Genomic DNA, 17,955 nt, shown 5'->3' on the forward strand with positions numbered 1-17,955 from the left:
AGGAAGAAAACAAAACAACTTTGCTTCTACAGGATTGGATGTTAAAACCGTGAGTGCTTCCTCTCTGATTTTCAGCCACTACACTTGTACTGCAGAGTGGCTTTGCCTTTACTAAACCCCAAACTAAATAATCATTTGGGGCAGGGATCCTCAAACTACGGCCCTCCAGCTGTTGTAGAACTACACATCCCATGAGGCCTTGTAATGCACTGACATTCAGACATGACTAGGCATGATGGGAATTGTAGTTCCTGAACAACTGGAGGGCCGTAGTTTGAAGACCCATGATTTGGGGTGTACACAGCAGTGCTGGAGTGTAATTTGCTTAATGGGGACACTAGTTAGATTGACCTGTGTCCCCAAGAAAAGACACTGGTAGGGTTTTAACCTCACTTCCTGTTCAGCTGTGTGACAGGAAGTGAAGCCAATTTTAAGAAAAGGGACACAAAGCTCAACCCAAAAAAAACACAAGCAGGGGTTCTAACACTCACTTGGCTTCCCTCAAACACCCACAATTAGAATAGGATTGCCTTGCGCTAGATTTAAGCACAGTGCTGTAAATCAGCACTTCAAGCCTGTCCACCAATAGCCCCCCCCCCCCCACAGGCCATGTTTGCAGGTTTTCCTTCATCTTGCACATGTGCTTTAAAAGACAGTCTGGACAGCAATTCTTGATAAGAGAAATCCACAAAACATGTCCTGTCGGGGGTACTTGAGGGCTGAGGACCACTGCAGTAAAAAGAAAATACTTACCACTTTGTCTTTAAATTCATGGAGAATAAACATGGCAAACATTTCATGATTACACACCAGGAAAGAAGCTTAGACAAAAATCACACCTAATTTGTTAGGCCCAAACCTATTTCAGCTGCAGCTGTCAAAATATGTAGCATGAAAAAGTAACAAAAAACAAAACTTCAAAATTTGAAAGTAATTTTTATTGGTCAACAAAACAAGGAAAGCAAAAAAACAAACAAACAAACACACAAACAAAAATACATTTCAAAAATCAAAATAAACAGGTTAACCGTCCCAACATCTTCAGAAATTTTTATCAAAAGGCAGCAGAGACAAATACATCAAAGTGAACATCATTTAAAAATAAACAAAAAACATTGGCAAAATAAAAATAAACATGCAACAAACCACATTTCTGTTTAGCAACAGCTTTTTATAACATGTGCTAGTAATGAAGCAATTGAAATCACATGAACAAATTTCAGTCTCTAGTTTGGGTGAGCTTGTAAGTGCTTACACCTGGTAATAACCCAACCAAGCTCTATGAGCATCCAAGTGATTTTCACCTTTTAAAAAGAAAGGATTTTTTTTGTGTCTGAGCAGACTCAGTTCATCACACATGTAGGAACAAAGCTGCAATGGCATGAGAGCTTTTTTTTTTTTTTTTTCCTGAACTCATGCTTTCCAGCCTGAAGGGGAGGTCTTAGTGAATTATTACGTAAAAAAACTAAATAATAATAATTAAGGGGAAAAAAAGATTATTTTTAGATAATTTTTGGGATATTTATTATAGCAGACAGTAAAAATTATTTTTTTTGATTAAAAAAAAAAATTCGCTCTATTTTGGTTTATAGCCAAAAAAAAAAAAAAAAAAAGGCAGAGGTGATCAAATACCACCAAAAAAAATTATCTATTTGTGGGGAAAAAAAAAGGACGACAATTTTGATTGGGAACCACGTCGCACGACCGCGCAATTGTCAGTTAGAAACGACGCAGTGCGGAATCACAAAAACTGACCCGGTCATTGACCAGTAATATGGTCTGGGGCTCAAGTGGTTAAAAATTAACAAAACACTAAAGTTAGCCCCATTATCACCAAAAATTGGGCTAACTTTAGTGTTTTGTTAATTTTTAACCACTTGAGCCCCAGACCATATTACTGGTCAATGACCGGGCCAGTTTTTGTGATTCGGCACTGCGTCGTTTTAACTGACAATTACGCGGTCGTGTGACGTGGTTCCCAATCAAAATTGTCGCCCTTTTTTTTCCCACAAATAGATTATTTTTTTTGGTGGTATTTGATCACCTCTGCCTATTTTTTTTTTTTTGTTGCTCTAAACCAAAATAGAGCGACATTTTTTTTTAACCAAAAAAAATCATTTTTACTGTTTGCTATAATAAATATCCCCAAAATTATCTAAAAATAATATTTTTTTCCCCTCAGTTTAGGCCGATACGTATTCTTCGACATATTTTTGGCTCCAAAAAATCACAATAAGCGTTTGATTGGTTTGCGCAAAAATTATAGCGTCTACAAAATAGTGTTTAGTTTTTTGGGTTTTTTATTATATATTTTTTTACTAGTAATGGCGGCGATCAGCGATTTTTATCGGTACTGCGACATTATGGCAGACACATTTTTGGGACCATTGGCATTTTTCTAGCGACCAATGTTCTAAAAATGCATTTCTTACTATGAAAATGTCACTGGCAAGGAAAGGGGTTAACACTAGGGGCGAGGGAGGGGTTAATTATGTTCCCTGGGTGTGTTCTAACTGTAAGGGGGGGGGGGTGGGACTGACTAGGGGAAATGACAGATTGCTGTTCATACATTGTATGAACAGACGATCAGGCATTTCCCCCCCTGACAGGACCGGGATAAAGGGGAACTCCGCGCCAAATTTCAAACAAGAAACCGGCGTGGGTCCCCCTCCAGGGGTACATTAGGCTCTTCGGCTTGGTCCGGAACGTGAGGGGTTAAACCCACGCCGAAAACCAGCGTGGGGTCCCCACCCAGATCCAGACCAAGCCCTCATCCCAGGCAAGCAGTCTGGCCCGGACAGGAATGGGGGTGGGGACGAGCGAGCGCCCCCCCTCCTGAGCCGTACCAGACCGCATGCTCTCAACATGGGGGAGTGTGTGCTGTGGGGGAGGGGGGCACTGCCCCCCCACAGCACTCTTGTCTCCATGTCGATAGGGACAAGAGCCTCTTCCTGACAACCCTGGCCGTTGGTTGTCGGGGTATGCGGGCGGGGGGCTTATCAAAATCTGAGAGCCCCCTTTAATAAAGTGGCCCCCAGATTCCCGCCCCCCACCCTATGTGAATGAGTATGGGGTACATTGTACCCCTACCCATTCACCTGGGGAAAAAAAATGTAAAAAAATAATACACCACACACATTTAAAAATTAATTTATTAATCAGCTGGGGGTCTTCTGCCGGGGCCCCCCACCACCACCCCATTAGGCCCCGGGCTTCGCCGTCTTCCACCGGGACCCCCTTCACCATGAAGCTCCTTGCTTATGGGGGAGGGTCCTGGGCTTTGTCGGTTTCTGCGGGGGGGTGCACCTACCCCCCGTCTTCTGCCGGGACCCCCTTCACCATGAAGCTCCTTGCTTATGGGGGAGGGTCCCGGGCTTCGTCGGTTTCTGCGGGGGGGTGCACCTGCCCCCCCGTTTTCTGCCGGAGCCCCCTTCACCATGAGGCTCCTTGCCTATGGGGGAGGGTTCCGGGCTTCGTTGATTTCTGCCGGGGGGGGGTGCTGTAGCCCCCCCGTGCTGTTTTCTGCCGGAGCCCCCTTCACCATGAGGCTCCTCCTTGCCTATGGGGGATGGCTCCGGGCTTCGTCGATTTCTGCCGGGGGGGGGTACTGTAGCCCCCCCCGTGCTGTTTTCCGGGCCTCGTCGTTTTCTGCCGGAGCCCCCTTCACCATGAGGCTCCTTGCCTATGGGGGAGGGCTCCGGGCTTTGTCGTTTTCCGCTGGAGGGCACCACCCTCCGGGCTTCTGCGGTGCCTTCCGCTTCTGCCTGGCACCTCCGGGAGCTCAGGGCTTGTCTCCGCTGTGTTCTCCCTTCTCTTCCATTCGATGTTGACACGACGAGGTTCCGCGCTGGAATGCCGTGTGAGCGGCGGGCATCGACTTATATAGGGCAATGCCACCATGTGACCTCAACCCATGTGACATCACATGCCCATCATGCCCAGGGAATGTGATGTCACATGGGTTGGGGTCACATGGTGGCATTGCCCTATATAAGTCGATGCCCACCGCTCACACGGCATGTCAGCGCGGAACCTCGTCGTGTCAACATCGAATGGAAGAAAAGGAAGAACACAGCGGAGACAAGCCCTGTCCCCCGGAGGAGCCAGGCAGAAGAGGGAACAGGAAAGAAAGCGGAAAGAAAGCCCTGGCTCCCGGAGGAGTCAGGCAGAAGAGGGAACAGAGAAGAAAGCCCTGGCTCCACGGGGGAGACAGGCAGAAGATGGAACAGAGAAGAAAGAAGCGAAAAGAAAGCCCTGTCCCCCGGAGGAGACAGGTAGAAGAGGGAAGACAGCAGAGAAAAAAACGGGGAGTTGGCGCACCCCCGGCAGAAGACGAACAAGATCGGAGCCCTGGCGGAAGGCACCGGAAAGACCGGGGGATAGGCGCCATCCCTCAGCAGAAGTCGCCGAAGTCCGGATGCCCCCCCCTAATGTAAAAGAGCTTAAATGGGGTGGGGGCCCCGGGCGGAAGGCTCCGGAGAGGACCGAGGGATGGCGCCCTCCCCCGGCAGAAATCGCCGAAGCCCAGGGTCCCGGCGGAAGTTTGGGAGAGAAGAAACCCCCCCCTTCAAAAAGAGCTAAAGAAGAAAGGGGGGGGGGCCCCGGAGCTGACTAATAAATTATTTTATTCTGTGTTGTGTGTTTTTTTACTTTACATTTTCCCCCAGGTGAATGGGTAGAGGTACGATGTACCCCATACTCATTCACATAGGGTGGGGGGCTGGCATCTGGGGGCCCCCTTATTAAAGGGGGCTCGCAGATTCCGATTAGCCACCGCCCGCATACCCCGACAACCAATGGCAAGGGTTGTCGGGAAGAGGCTCTTGTCCCTATCGACATGGGCACAAGAGTGCTGTGGGGTGGGGGTGCAGTGCCCCCCTCCCCCACAGCACACACTCCCCCATGTTGAGGGCATGCGGTCTGGTACGGCTCAGGAGGGGGGGCGCTCGCTCGTCCCCACCCCCATTCCTGTCCGGGCCAGACTGCGTGCCTGGGGTGAGGGCTTGGTTTGGATCTGGGGGATCACGTTCCAGACCAAGCCTAAGAGCCTAATGTACCCCTGGAGGGGGACCCGCGCCGATTTCAAGTTTGGAATTTGGCGCGGAGTTCCCCTTCATGGTCAGCGCAGGCTGAAAACCGTTCGGAGATTCCCGTGCGCCGCGTCACGCAGCGCAATCACGGGTACGCCACTTGGTATTTACCAAGATTTTCTCGGCGTAATGACAAGGCGCACGGGAATCCCTGAAATTTCCCTCTACGCATGCCCAGTATGAAAATGAACCTCCCGAGGTTCAGGCGCACTGTGCAAGCGTACGGGGATTGGTTTCCAAAAAACACTTTCACTTTCAATTCGGCCCGCAAAACACACATTCAAACACATGTCACTTCACTTCCCCTGCATCACCCCCCTCCCTCCCCTAATAAACTCCCGCCCGAATCCCCGATATTTACATTTCAATGTGCCGTGCGCCAGGTCTATCAGGCGCACAATGCGCCCTCTCCTGGGCGCACTGAGCACTTTAGTAACTATTGAAATACACTTCACTAGCAGCGTATTTCAATAGTAAATGTCAAAACGGCTGCTACTCCTGCTTTTACTCCATGAGTCATGGAGTAAAGGCTTGGTAAATCAGCCCCTATATCCTGGTCCTGCTCTACTACAGTGACACAGAAGTCCAGCACGGCTGCATCCTGTCTGATAGCTTATATCTCGCCCTTCATGGCTGTCTCCATTCTCTGAACAAGGGATTCCAAATTGGTTCTTGTGGGTAGCTGCTGCAAAAAAGCCCACAGTCTTTGTTCAGAGGAGACATGGAGAGGGAGACCCTGTGGTTGCTGCGTGCAATTCTGTACTCACTGTGTTCTGATGGCGGCCTCTGTCCCTCCATGTCCCCTGGGCTGAAGCACAGAGCGCTGGATGAGATGGGAGCTAAGGGTGAAGCTGAGAGCGCTGGGCTGTGCATAATGTCCTCCCTGTCTGGTGAGGCTGCCAGTGATCTGGGGAGACAGGGTGAGAGGTCACTGGGTGTCTGGAAGGGTGGCATGGTGTGGTCATCTGTCATCTATAGAGGAGGATCAGTCATGCTGGGGACCTCCGCTGTGTCCTGGACTGCATGGCAAGTAGAAGCGTAACAAAGACTGATTTGAAACAAGACACTCTGCCCACATCCAATTGGATAGGGTACTCTGTTGGGACTTTAAAGGGCGAAGGGACTTGGGGAGCCAAAATTGTTATCAAAATTGTGTGTTTTATTATAAAAAATAAACAGTATCAAAATATAAAAACAGTGACAAATGGATGTACATTAGACAAAACATAGACCATATAATAACAACAAGAGTCACATAGGTAGATTCACAAAGAGTTAGGCCGGCTTATCAGTAGATAAGCCGACCAAACTTTGAATCTACGCCGGCGTTTGTTTAAGTGTATTCTCAAACAGAGATACACTTAAACAAAGCTAAGATAGGCCGGCTTGCGCCGTTCTATCTTAGCTTGCAATGTTTCTGTTGGCCGCTAGATGCCGCTTCCATTGCGGCCGGCGTAGATTATGTAAATGAGGGGATACGCCGATTCACGAACGAACGCCAGGCCTACACCGTCGCATTACGTAGTTTCTGTAAGGGATAGGCCGCCTAAAGTTATTCCATCTATTCAAATTTTTTACGTTGTTTGCGCATGTCGTCCGCGAATCGGGATTTACGTCGTTTACGTACACGTCAAAATCAATAGGCCCGTACGGTGTACTTAGCCGCAATGCGCACTGGGAAATGTAGTCGCCCGGCGCATGCGCAGTGTCAAAAAACGTCAAAAAATGTGAGGTCAAGCCTCATTTCCATACAACACGCCCCCCTCCAAGCAATTTGAATTAGGCGCGCTTACGCCCGCTCGTTTTAGGCTACACCGCCGTAGATTAGCAGGTAAGTGGTTTGTGAATCACTACTAGCCTAAATAATTTACGGCGGTGTAGCCTAAAAAGGCTAGGCTAGGCCATGCAAATTTTAGGCCAAGGTACGTGAATCTACCTAACAGTATCACATGAAAAACATAACCACTATCTCAGTCCTGATATGTGCAACAGGACACAATGTGCCGACATGTTTCGAGGCTGTAGGTAGATTGTTAACCTCTTCTTCAGGGGCTAGTGGTAGTATAAATTGTGATCTGAAATTTTAACATAAAACAAGACAAAAATAAGCATTTATATTGCCGAATATCATGTGGATACATTACATGTACTGAGAATTACTCCATACACATATTATTCAAAAAGAAGAATCCACATGCTAACCATTGTTGTTTGGAAAGTTCAGTATAAGACATCCATTTGATAGACATGAGTGAGCCTTCGCTGCCCGTGGATGAGGAAAGACATAAAAGATCATCCGGAGAGGGCCATGCCCAGAAAATGCACCGCAGTCGAGCACAAAGGGCGCCTGTAACCAAACGGTAGGTTCAAAGACCTGCCGGCCTCTGTGTTCCCTTAACCTGCCTGGCGGTCTTCCCGAGTCTGACTCGGGGTTAGATTTTCCTGCTGCGAGCGGAAACCCCGAGTCAGACTCGGGCTTGCCTCGCTAGATCCACAGGCACAAGTTACTTACCTTGTCCCTGGATCCAGCGATGCCACCGCGCTGTGTGAGCGAGCAGGACCTCGCTCGATTCACACAGTGCCTCCGTGTGACGCCGATCTCCGTTCCCTGCGACGTTACGACGCACGGGGACGGAGAACGGCGCCAAATTCAAAAAAGTAAACAAACACAATACATACAGTATACTGTAATCTTATAGATTACAGTACTGTATGTAAAAAAAACACACCCCCCCCTGTCCCTAGTGGTCTGTCCTGTGTCATGCATGTCATTTTATATAATAAAAACGTTTCTTTCTGCCTGCAAACTGTAGATTGTCCATAGCAACCAAAAGTGTCCCTTTATGTCAAAAATAGTTTTAGATCAGCTAAAAAACAGCGATAATAAATTATAATCACTTGCAGAATTGTGCGATAGCGATTTGTGGGGAAATTCGTCATAAAAAAAAAAAAATAATGACAGCAACAATTCTGCAACTGAGCAAATTTCAGTGATTTTGATTTGATTACATTATTGAATAATTTTTATTATAATTATATTATTATTTGTGATAATTATTTATAATTATTTATTATATTATAATTTATAATTTTGTTTTTAAAAAAATGTCATACCTGGGATGCCTATTAGAATCTTGTTTGGTCAGATTTAAGTGAGTTATTTCTAAAAATTACAGACCTACAATATAAAACGCCAAATTTCCTTGCAAATAATGGTACCGCTTTTAGCATGTTTTTTCTGACAGAATCATACCGCCAGGGAGGTTAAATATGCAGATAGAAACACCACATCAGGGAAGCTGAACCCCATCCCTGTGTATTTTTCATTTGAGACTTTTGCACTGCAAGGTAAACCGGCCAAAAACTTGGTCTAAAAAATAGGGAAATTTAAAGGTACAAAAAATTATACCAGATAAAAGAGATTTAAAAAAAAAAAAACAGGATTTCAATGGATTATAGAAAAATATGTATGCATGATAGATATAAGGCTCTAAATTAAAACCACTATCATGCAAAACCATATATCACCAAAAAGGTTCCAGCAAGATATACAAATATGCAGAGCACCATCCATAATATTATTGGAATAGTGCTATTACACTTGCTGTATGGTAAGGAAAAATAGTAAGGGACAGAGCTATGGTGATTACCTTTTAGCAGTGCAGGCTGAACACATCCCTTCGTACCGGGAGCAGAACAAAGATTAAGAGTCCCGACTGGGATCTTAAATGCTGCTCTCATTCCAGCTGATTGCTATCAGCTGGCTGCCTCACAGAGTTGAAGGGAATGAGGGGCTAAATGGAGGCGGTGCCCTCCGAGTCCCCGGCGCAGAGGTCCGCCCCCCAGCCATGAGATAGACAGATGGAGCGACAAGCCGCAACGTCACATCCTCCAGGTTGGAACACGGCCCCATGAGGAGACGGGACATGGACAACTGAATTTGGAGGCCTAACGCAACACCCATTGGAAGTGAGCGCTGCAAGGCTCCCATGCACCGAGTGCGAGAACTGCGGTAAGATGAGCATGTACCTCCCAGGAGAAGTGTGGAACATGGGTCTCTGAGTCCATAGCGGCAAAAGGGCACAAATGTCCATCAACTCACATCAGAGGGAGGAAATACATAAAGGACAAGAAACATGATGGTATTATGCATACATACATTTTATGGAGAAAGTTGAATTCAATGGAGAATAGTCCAGACATACATAGAATATACAATATTAAATCACCATATATATACAAGCATAAGAACCATATTGTAGTATGCAAAAAGGAAAACAGAAACCAAGAAAAACATTGCCACTAATAACCCATGTGTCAGGAAAGGTTGCATCTGCTGGTAATATTTATTATTATTAGTTGGCTCGCAGTACTGTGGTTCACCAGCAGGTGTCTCTTGGCAGTTTGGAACTGTCAAGAGAACATCTCCCTGCTGGTGTTATATCATCTTTGGGATGCAGTTCTGGTCTCCACCAGCGGGTGGATCCTGGCAGTTTGGAGCGTACGGCTCTTGCTGCGCTCAGGTGTGACTTGAAGCCAATCACTGACATCCCTATTTATACCCGGCGAGTGCAAGCACACCTCGCCTTGGTATCTCTCTTCCTGACCCTGAGCCTGCAATCCTGACCCTGAGCCTGCTTCTGACCCGACCCGATCTGATCCTTATCCTTATCCCAAGCCCTTCCTGGACCTGTCCCGTCTGTATCCTGATTTCCTTTGGATCCCTGCCCCGCAGCCTATCCATCCTTGCTCTTCCTGTCCAGCTTTCTCCTTGTCCCCCATCCTGCTGATATCCCCTGGTGTATGACTTTGGCCTGGCTTATTTACGATTACAGTATCTCCCCTGCATTTGTATATACTATTTGTTGTGGGTTGTGTACTGGTTGTTTTCACTTGTTTGTCACCTTTTTAATAAATACCTTTTTTCTTTCACTTATATGTGTTTTTGGTCTCCTCTATGCAGTCACACAGTCTGGTCTACTAGTTCCGTGACAGTATACCAAGGCCACTCCTTGACCAGACGTGCCTGCATTGAGGAACCATTCTGGTGTGGTGCGTTTTTCTAATATGGATTTCAATGAGGAATATTGTCGCCAGGTTTTAGAAGGGTGGACTAGTGACCGGCTGATGGAAACTGTCCAATCGGCTCATTTCTTGGTGGATCAGGGCTATACAGTGGGGATCAAATGTTTGGGCACCCCAGGTAAAAATTTGTATTAATGTGCATAACGAAGCCAAGGAAAGATGGAAAAATCTCCAAAAGGCATCAAATTACAGATTAGACATTCTTATAATATGTCAAAAAAAGTTAGATTTTATTTCCATCATTTACACTTTCAAAATTATAGAAAACAAAAAAAATGGTGTCTGCAAAAGTTTGGGCACCCTGCATAATTTATAGCATGCACTGCCCCCTTTGCAAAGCTGAGACCTGCCAGTGTCATGGATTGTTCTCAATCGTTGTCTGGGAAGACCAGGTGATGTCAATCTCAAAGGTTTTAAATGCCCAGACTCATCTGACCTTGCCCCAACAGTCAGCACCATGGGTTCTTCTAAGCAGTTGTCTAGAAAACTGAAACTGAAAATAGTTGACGCTCACAAAGCTGAAGGCTATAAGAAGATAGCAAAGCCTTTTCAGATGTCAATATCCTCTGTTCGGAATGTAATTAAGAAATGGCAGTCATCAGGAACAGTGGAAGTTAAAGCAAGATCTGGAAGACTAAGAAAAATATCAGACAGAACAGCTCACAGGATTGTGAGAAAAGCAATTCAAAACCCACGTTTGACTGCACAATCCCTCCAGAAAGATCTGTCAGACACTGGAGTTGTGGTACACTATTCCACTATAAATAGATACTTGTACAAATATGGTTTTCATGGAAGAGTCATTAGAAGAAAACCTCTTCTATGTCCTCACCACAGAAATCTGCGTTTTGAACTTTGCAAATGAACATATAGACAAGCCTGATGCATTTTGGAAACAAGTTCTGTGGACCCATGAGGTTATAATAGAACTTTTTGGCCGGAAAGAGCAAAGGTACGTTTGGAGAAGAAAGGGCACAGAATTTCATGAAAATAACCTCTGTCCAACTGTTAATCATGGGGGTGAATCAATCATGCTTTGGGGTTGTATTGCAGCCAGTGGCACAGGGAACATTTCATGAGTAGAAGGAAAAATGGATTCAATAAAATTTCAGCAAATTTTGGATGGTAACTTGATGCCATCTGTGAAAAAGCTGAAGTTAAAGAGAGGATGGCTTCTACAAATGGATAATGATCCTAAACACACCTCAAAATCCACGGGGGATTACATCAAGAGGCGTAAACTGAAGGTTTTGCCATGGCCTTCACAATCTCCTGACCTCAACATAATTGAAAATCTATGGATAGACATTAAAAGAGCAGTGCGTGACAGACAGCCCAGAAATCTCAAAGAACTGGAAGACTTTTGTAAGGAAGAATGGGCAAAGATACCTCAAACAAGAATTGAAAGACTCTTGGCTGGCTACAAAAAGCATTTACAAGCTGTGATACTTGCCAAAGGGGGCAGTACAAGATATTAACTCTGCAGGGTGCCCAAACTTTTGCAGACGCCATTTTTTTGTTTTCTGTAATTTTAAAAGTATAAATGATGGAAATAAAATCTAACTTTTTTTGACATATTATAAGAATTTATAATCTGTAATTTGATGCCTTTTGGAGATTTTTCCATCTTTCCTTGATGTTGTTATGCACATTAATATACATTTTTACCTGGGGTGCCCAAACTTTCGATCCCCACTGTATGTCTTTTAATGATGTTCAGCCGTTAATCCGGTTATGTGTAAAGCTGGCCCTGTTGTTTTTTCCCGATGGAAGTGATGATTTCTCTCCCCCCTTCAGTCGTGACCAAGTTGAATCCCTGGTATGGTTAATGGAGGATGATCCGGCTTCTTTCGATTAACATTATTTCTCTTGTCCCCAGCAGAAGTTATCTGATTGTATTGGTTCAGTGCAGTCTCTGATTAGAAAGGGTGTGTGTGAACCAGCTTTTGTTCAACCTGTGCTGCAGGCATGGTCAGATCTCCTGAATTCATCCAAGCCACTACATTCCAGCCCTGCCATTAATCACCTGCCTTCCCAATAATCTATCCGTCCATCGCCTATGGCAACCCCAGCTACAGCCCAGTTTACCCAGCTTCCTGACAAATATTATTACCCAGTGTCTACTTGTTGCACCTACCCCACCTTCAATCCACCTGCTTCTTCCCTTCCACCTGTAACAACTCCACAAAAAACCTCCTCCAGCCACTGTTCTCATGTCTCTGCCGCATTCCAGTCCTTCCTCTTACTCAATTCCATCCTTTTCATACATCCCTCCCGTTATTTGCAAATCTGCAGTGACTAAACCTAAAAAGAAGTGGAAGTACTTCCCGACCCACACCATCTTGCCAGTAACCCACCCTGCCTCCACACCGACCAACCTGCTCCAGCCTGCGTTCATGCCAGTTGAACCTGATGACCCATCTAAGTCTACCAACTCTTTGCCTGTTACCCAGCCTGACGTCCCAGTGCCAGCTACCCAGCCTGACGTCCCAGTGCCAGCTACCCAGCCTGACGTCCCAGTGCCAGCTACCCAGCCTGACGTCCCAGTGCCAGCTATCCAGCCTGTCGTCCCAGTGCCAGCTACCCAGCCTGTCGTCCCAGTGCCAGCTACCCAGCCTGTCGTCCCAGTGCCAGCTACCCAGCCTGATGTCCCAGTGCCAGCTACCCAGCCTGATGTCCCAGTGCCAGCTACCCCAGCATGATGTCTCAGTGCCAGCCACCCAGCCTGCCATCCCAGTGCCAGCTACCCAGCCTGACGTTTCAGTGCCAGCCACCCAGCCTGACGTTTCAGTGCCAGCCACCCAGCCTGACGTTTCAGTGCCAGCCACCCAGCCTGACGTTTCATTGCCAGCCACCCAGCCTGACGTTTCAGTCCCAGCTAGCCAGCCTGACTTTCCAGTGCCAGCTAGCCAGCCTGACTTTCCAGTGCCAGCTACCCAGCCTGACTTTCCAGTGCCAGCTACCCAGCCTGACTTTCCAGTGCCAGCTACCCAGCCTGAGGTCCTAGTGTTGAAGCCCGAGGTGCCAGTGTTGCAGCCCGAGGTTGTGGTGCCCGTTTCCCAGCCTGATGAGCCACTGTCTGCTGCCCAGCCTGATGAGCCACTGTCTGCTGCCCAGCTTGATGAGCAACTGTTTGCTGCCCAGCTTGATGAGCCACTGTCTGCTGCCCAGCTTGATGAGCCACTGTCTGCTGCCCAGCCTGATCTGCCACTGTCTGCTGCCCAGCCTGAGGTGTTCCTGTCTGCTGCCCAGCCTGAGGTGTTCCTGTCTGCTGCCCAGCCTGAGGTGTTCCTGTCTGCTGCCCAGCCTTGTGTCCTGGTGCCTGTCTTCAAACCTGGTGTCCTGGTGCCAGTTTTCAAGAATGGTGTCCCGGTTCCTGCCTTCCAGCCTGACGTGCCTGCCTTCCAGCCTGATGTGCCTGCCTTCCAGTCTGATGTGCCCGCTTTCCAGTCTGATGTGCCCACTTCCCAGTCTGATGTGCCCACTTCCCAGTCGGATAAGCTTGGTTTCCAGTCTGATGTGCCCGCTGTCTGCCCGGATGTGCCTGCTTTCCGGCCTGATGTGCCTACTTTCCAGCCGGATGTGCCCGCTGTCTGCCCGGATGTGTCTGTACCCACTGCTCAGCTCAAGCTGCTTTTCATTTCGTTTAAAGCCATGGACTTTCCTCATATCCAACCTGATGTGACTTTACCTGTTTCCCAGTTTGTCACCATGGACTTTTAGTTGGAGCGTCCGGAGGACGCTCCTTTGAGGGGGGGTACTTCCCGCTGTTAATTTTTATTATTATTAGTTGGCTCGCAGTACTGTGGTTCACCAGCAGGTGTCTCCTGGCAGTTTGGAACTGTCAGGAAAACTTCTCCCTGCTGGTGTTATATCATCTTTGGGACGCAGTACTGGTCTACACCAGCGGATAGATCCTGGCAGTGTGGAGCGTACGGCTCTTGCTGCGCTCAGGTGTGACTTGAAGCCAATCACTGACATCCCTATTTATACCCAGCGAGTGCAAGCACACCTCGCCTTGGTATCTCTCTTTCTGACCCTGAGCCTGCAATCCTGACCCTGAGCCTGCTTCTGACCCAACCCGACCCCAGTGTCATCTTAAGAGCATTATAGCCCCCCGGGCAATACAGTGCACAGGGGCCCTGTCTACACAATCGCGCACGAGAATTTACTGACAAAAATCATAAAATTTACTGGCAGAACCACATTTTTTACTGCCAGTGCAAAAAAAGTACCTAAAATTACAGTTTTCAGTGCCGAACAATGCAAATGTCAGTATTTAAACTATAAACATATACAGTAGCTAGTGCTATTAGCAATGTGTTTAAGTTAAACAAAAGTAAAAAAAAATGTCTTCATTGACATGAAGGTCAGGTTACTATAACCCAGCCAGCACAGAGTTTCCTCTTACATCAGAGTCTGCAGGATTCCCCCTTACAGTGAAAGGGAACTCTTATGTAAAGGGGAACGCTGCAGATCATGATCTAAGGAGGGAACTCTGATGTGGAGGGGGGCTCTGGTGACCAGAGACAACCTTATATCAGAGTCCACTGCTTTCTCTTTCCCACTTACATCAGGGTCCGCAGACTGAGTTCCCCCTTGCATTGTAAGGGGGAATCCTGCAGACTCTGATGTAAAGGGGAACTCTGATGTGGGGGGCACTCTGGTGAGTAAATACACTAAGGTAAGGGGGGTCACTAATATTTTGGGGGGAACCTTTATATCAGTGCCCCCTTACATTTTTTTATATCAGCAACCCCCCGCACTCGTGGAGGACCGGATCTTCTCTGTGATTTCCGCAAATTGGGCATGGGCAGTTCTAACCCGTCACTCTCCACAATTTTTTACTGGAGTTGCTGGGCAGCCGGTGGGGCCCCCCAGGCAAGCAGGGCCCCCGGGCAACTTCCCAGCGTGCCCAATGGAAAAGATGGCCCTGCCCGACCCGACCCGACCTGATCTGATCTGATCCTTATCCTTATCCCAAGCCCTTCCTTGACCTGTCCCGTCTGTATCCTGATTTCCTTTGGATCCCTGCCCCCCAGCCTATCCATCCTTGCTCTCCCTGTCCATCTTGCTCCTTGTCCCCCATCCTGCTGATATCCCCTGGTGTATGACCTCAGCCTGGCTTATTTACAATTACGCTATCTCCCCTGCATTTGTATATACTATTTGTTGTGGGTTGTGCACTGGTTGTTTTCACTTGTTTGTCACCTTTTTAATAAAAACCTTTTTCTTTCACTTATATGTGTTTTTGGTCTCCTCTATGCAGTCACACAGTCTGGTCTACTAGTTCTGTGACACCATGGTAATTAAAACACAGGCTAATGTAGCCAATAATGTATCACAGAGAAGGTCCAACTATTCCATCAGACCCTTGTATAACAAAATCAAAATCAATGGATATTGAATCTGGGGCTGCAACTAATGATTATTTTCATAATCGATTGGTTGGCCGATTATTGTTTCGACTAATCGGATAATCTTAAAAACAGTGTGGTGTATAATTTAGTTAATATGTAAAGTTTAAAAAAAAGGGCAATTTATTCTTAACTATCCATATGCAGTGGTAAATATAAATAACCAACTACAGTAATTATAATACCTTCTATTGCCTCCAGTCTATCAGCCTCTACCTTCTCTGGGGTCAGATGCTGATCTTTCGTGCACATAATCTTTAAAGTCATTTTTTTTTTTAAACAAATGTTATACTTACCTGCTCTGTGTAATGGTTTTGCACAGAGCAGCCCGGGTTCCTCCTCTTCTGGGGTCCCCCACTGACACTTCTGGCTCCTCCTGCCTTCAGAGTGCCTCAATAGCAAGCTGCAAAGTGTAATATAGAGTGCCCCCATAGTAAGGTAAAAAAAACACTCATGCCTTTAGAGCCACTCACTTCCTGCCGAGGACTATATGTCCCATGAAGCATTGCTCTTCACAAGTTCTCAGGCACTAACTGACATGTATGGATGGTGTACTGTGCTACACTGTATTTCCTGATATGCAAACAAATAATACATTCTGTATGCAGGCAAACTAATCGGCTTCCCGATTAATCGATTATGAAAATAGTTGACAACTATTTTCATAATCGATAAATTGACGATTAATCGATTCGTTGTTTCAGCCCTAATTAAATCCACATGTTGTGGAACCTGATTATGTTGCAATGACAGAATCTGTATTATTTGCTTCCCATTCAGACCCCCCTGAAGTGAATCCCTCTAGGAAGGGTCTGAAAGAGATGGCATCATTTAGACCCGGGGGCCGGGTTGCGTGTAGGTGGAAGATCCATCGCTGCTCAACCTGCAGTAAGGTCTTATTCCAATCGCCACCACGCAAACCCGGATGCACGGCAGGCCTTTTTTTTTTCTTGGAAAAAGCAATCTTGCCCTGAGTGTTCCACTGAGGAGTTGATTTGATCATCTTTAGCGTTCATAATTCATCAGTTTTATAATCTTTATATAGAAATATCCTGAAAGGTGTTATCATTTTTATTTATATTTTAAACTGTCAACTGTGGGTATAGAGTATAGAGGTTTCCATTTGCGTGTTTTTTTTTTCTGTGTGTTGAACTCGATGGATTTGTGTGTTTTTTTTATATTCATTTTTTTCCCCAACAAGATTATACAGGTGGGGATGAGTACTTCAGACTGAGGGTCGGCAAGGCAGGGATGTGAACGCCATTGGATTGACCCGATTTGACAAATTGTTGACCCCCGAATAAGGAGAAAGGCTTTTCATAAAATCACTTGGGCACTCGAGCAGGCTCGCTCCCGAGTCAAGCTATTGTGAATCAGGGCTCAAGTCCTGCGGGAACGTGTGGGAACGGAGTTCCTGCACTTTTTTCACAGCAGGAACTCAGTTCCCTTTGCAGGACTAGAGCAGCTGAGAGCAGCCGAGCCGCCCGAGCCAATCCTTCACTAAGCGGCGATGCCCAGCTCGAGTCACTGTCAGGAGCAGGCGAACCTTAGTAATCCTTTATGTTACTGGCCGCTTCCTGTATATGGATTCATCAGGTAGTGTGCGGGTATTCCGTCACTTCCTCGATGCCACAATGTCTTCTGGGAGCTTTTGTCATCGTTCCCAGGAGACATTGCAGAGGTCTGCCGTGAGTTATCCTGGGATTTAGAAAGAACTTGCGGTTTAGTAATTATGCATATGAGCGCATCATTTATTTATTTTGGTGGGGGAGTGGATCTTGGGTGGGAGTTCCCACACTTTTTTCCCCAGGACTTGACGCCTGTTGTGAATAGACATAATCCATTCACACAGTGTGGCTCGGTCCCTCCCACTCTCTTCTCATAGGCTCACTAGCTGTGACTGGCAGCAACAGGAGCCAATTGCTGTGTGAGCCAATGAGGATAAAGGGACCCAGGAATGTCGCTACTGTCATGCACATCGCTGGATTGGGATGGGGCTTAAGTAAGGAGGGGGGCTGGGGGGGGGGGTGCTGCACCCAGAAGATTTTGTTTTGCTTAATGCATAGAATTAGGGTATAAAACCTTCTGCCTTTGCAACCACTTTAATTATTGCACTTGTTTTAAACAAATTAAACATAGCTTGTATCTTTGCTGTATAAGAAGTACATTTTTTTTAAGCTTTGGATATTTCAGTCTCTTGGCAAATATTATGTTGTGTTTAAAAAAAGTTAATTTTTTTTGTCTCCTTTGGCAGGTATAAGACTAAAAATCTGAACAGCCCAAAAACGCTTCCTATTTTTTCTTTGATTATGAAGGTATGTACTATAATTTACATTTCTGGTTTATTTTGTCTTAACTTGTTT

The 17,955-nt window shown here is 46.4% G+C and overlaps 1 protein-coding gene across 2 annotated transcripts in view; it reads left to right on the top strand.

The window, feature by feature from the left end:
- ARID4B (AT-rich interaction domain 4B) overlaps positions 1 to 17,955 on the top strand; it is an 897,525-nt gene that overhangs the window by 90,882 nt on the left and 788,688 nt on the right. For both annotated transcript variants that reach the window (XM_040350731.1, XM_040350732.1), the window contains exon 2: positions 17,847 to 17,907. In XM_040350731.1, coding sequence (XP_040206665.1) covers positions 17,847 to 17,907 — 61 coding nt within the window. The remainder of the gene's footprint in view (positions 1 to 17,846; positions 17,908 to 17,955) is intronic.

Source organism: Rana temporaria, chromosome 4 (assembly GCF_905171775.1).
Source record: "Rana temporaria chromosome 4, aRanTem1.1, whole genome shotgun sequence".
Taxonomy (NCBI): domain Eukaryota; kingdom Metazoa; phylum Chordata; class Amphibia; order Anura; family Ranidae; genus Rana; species Rana temporaria.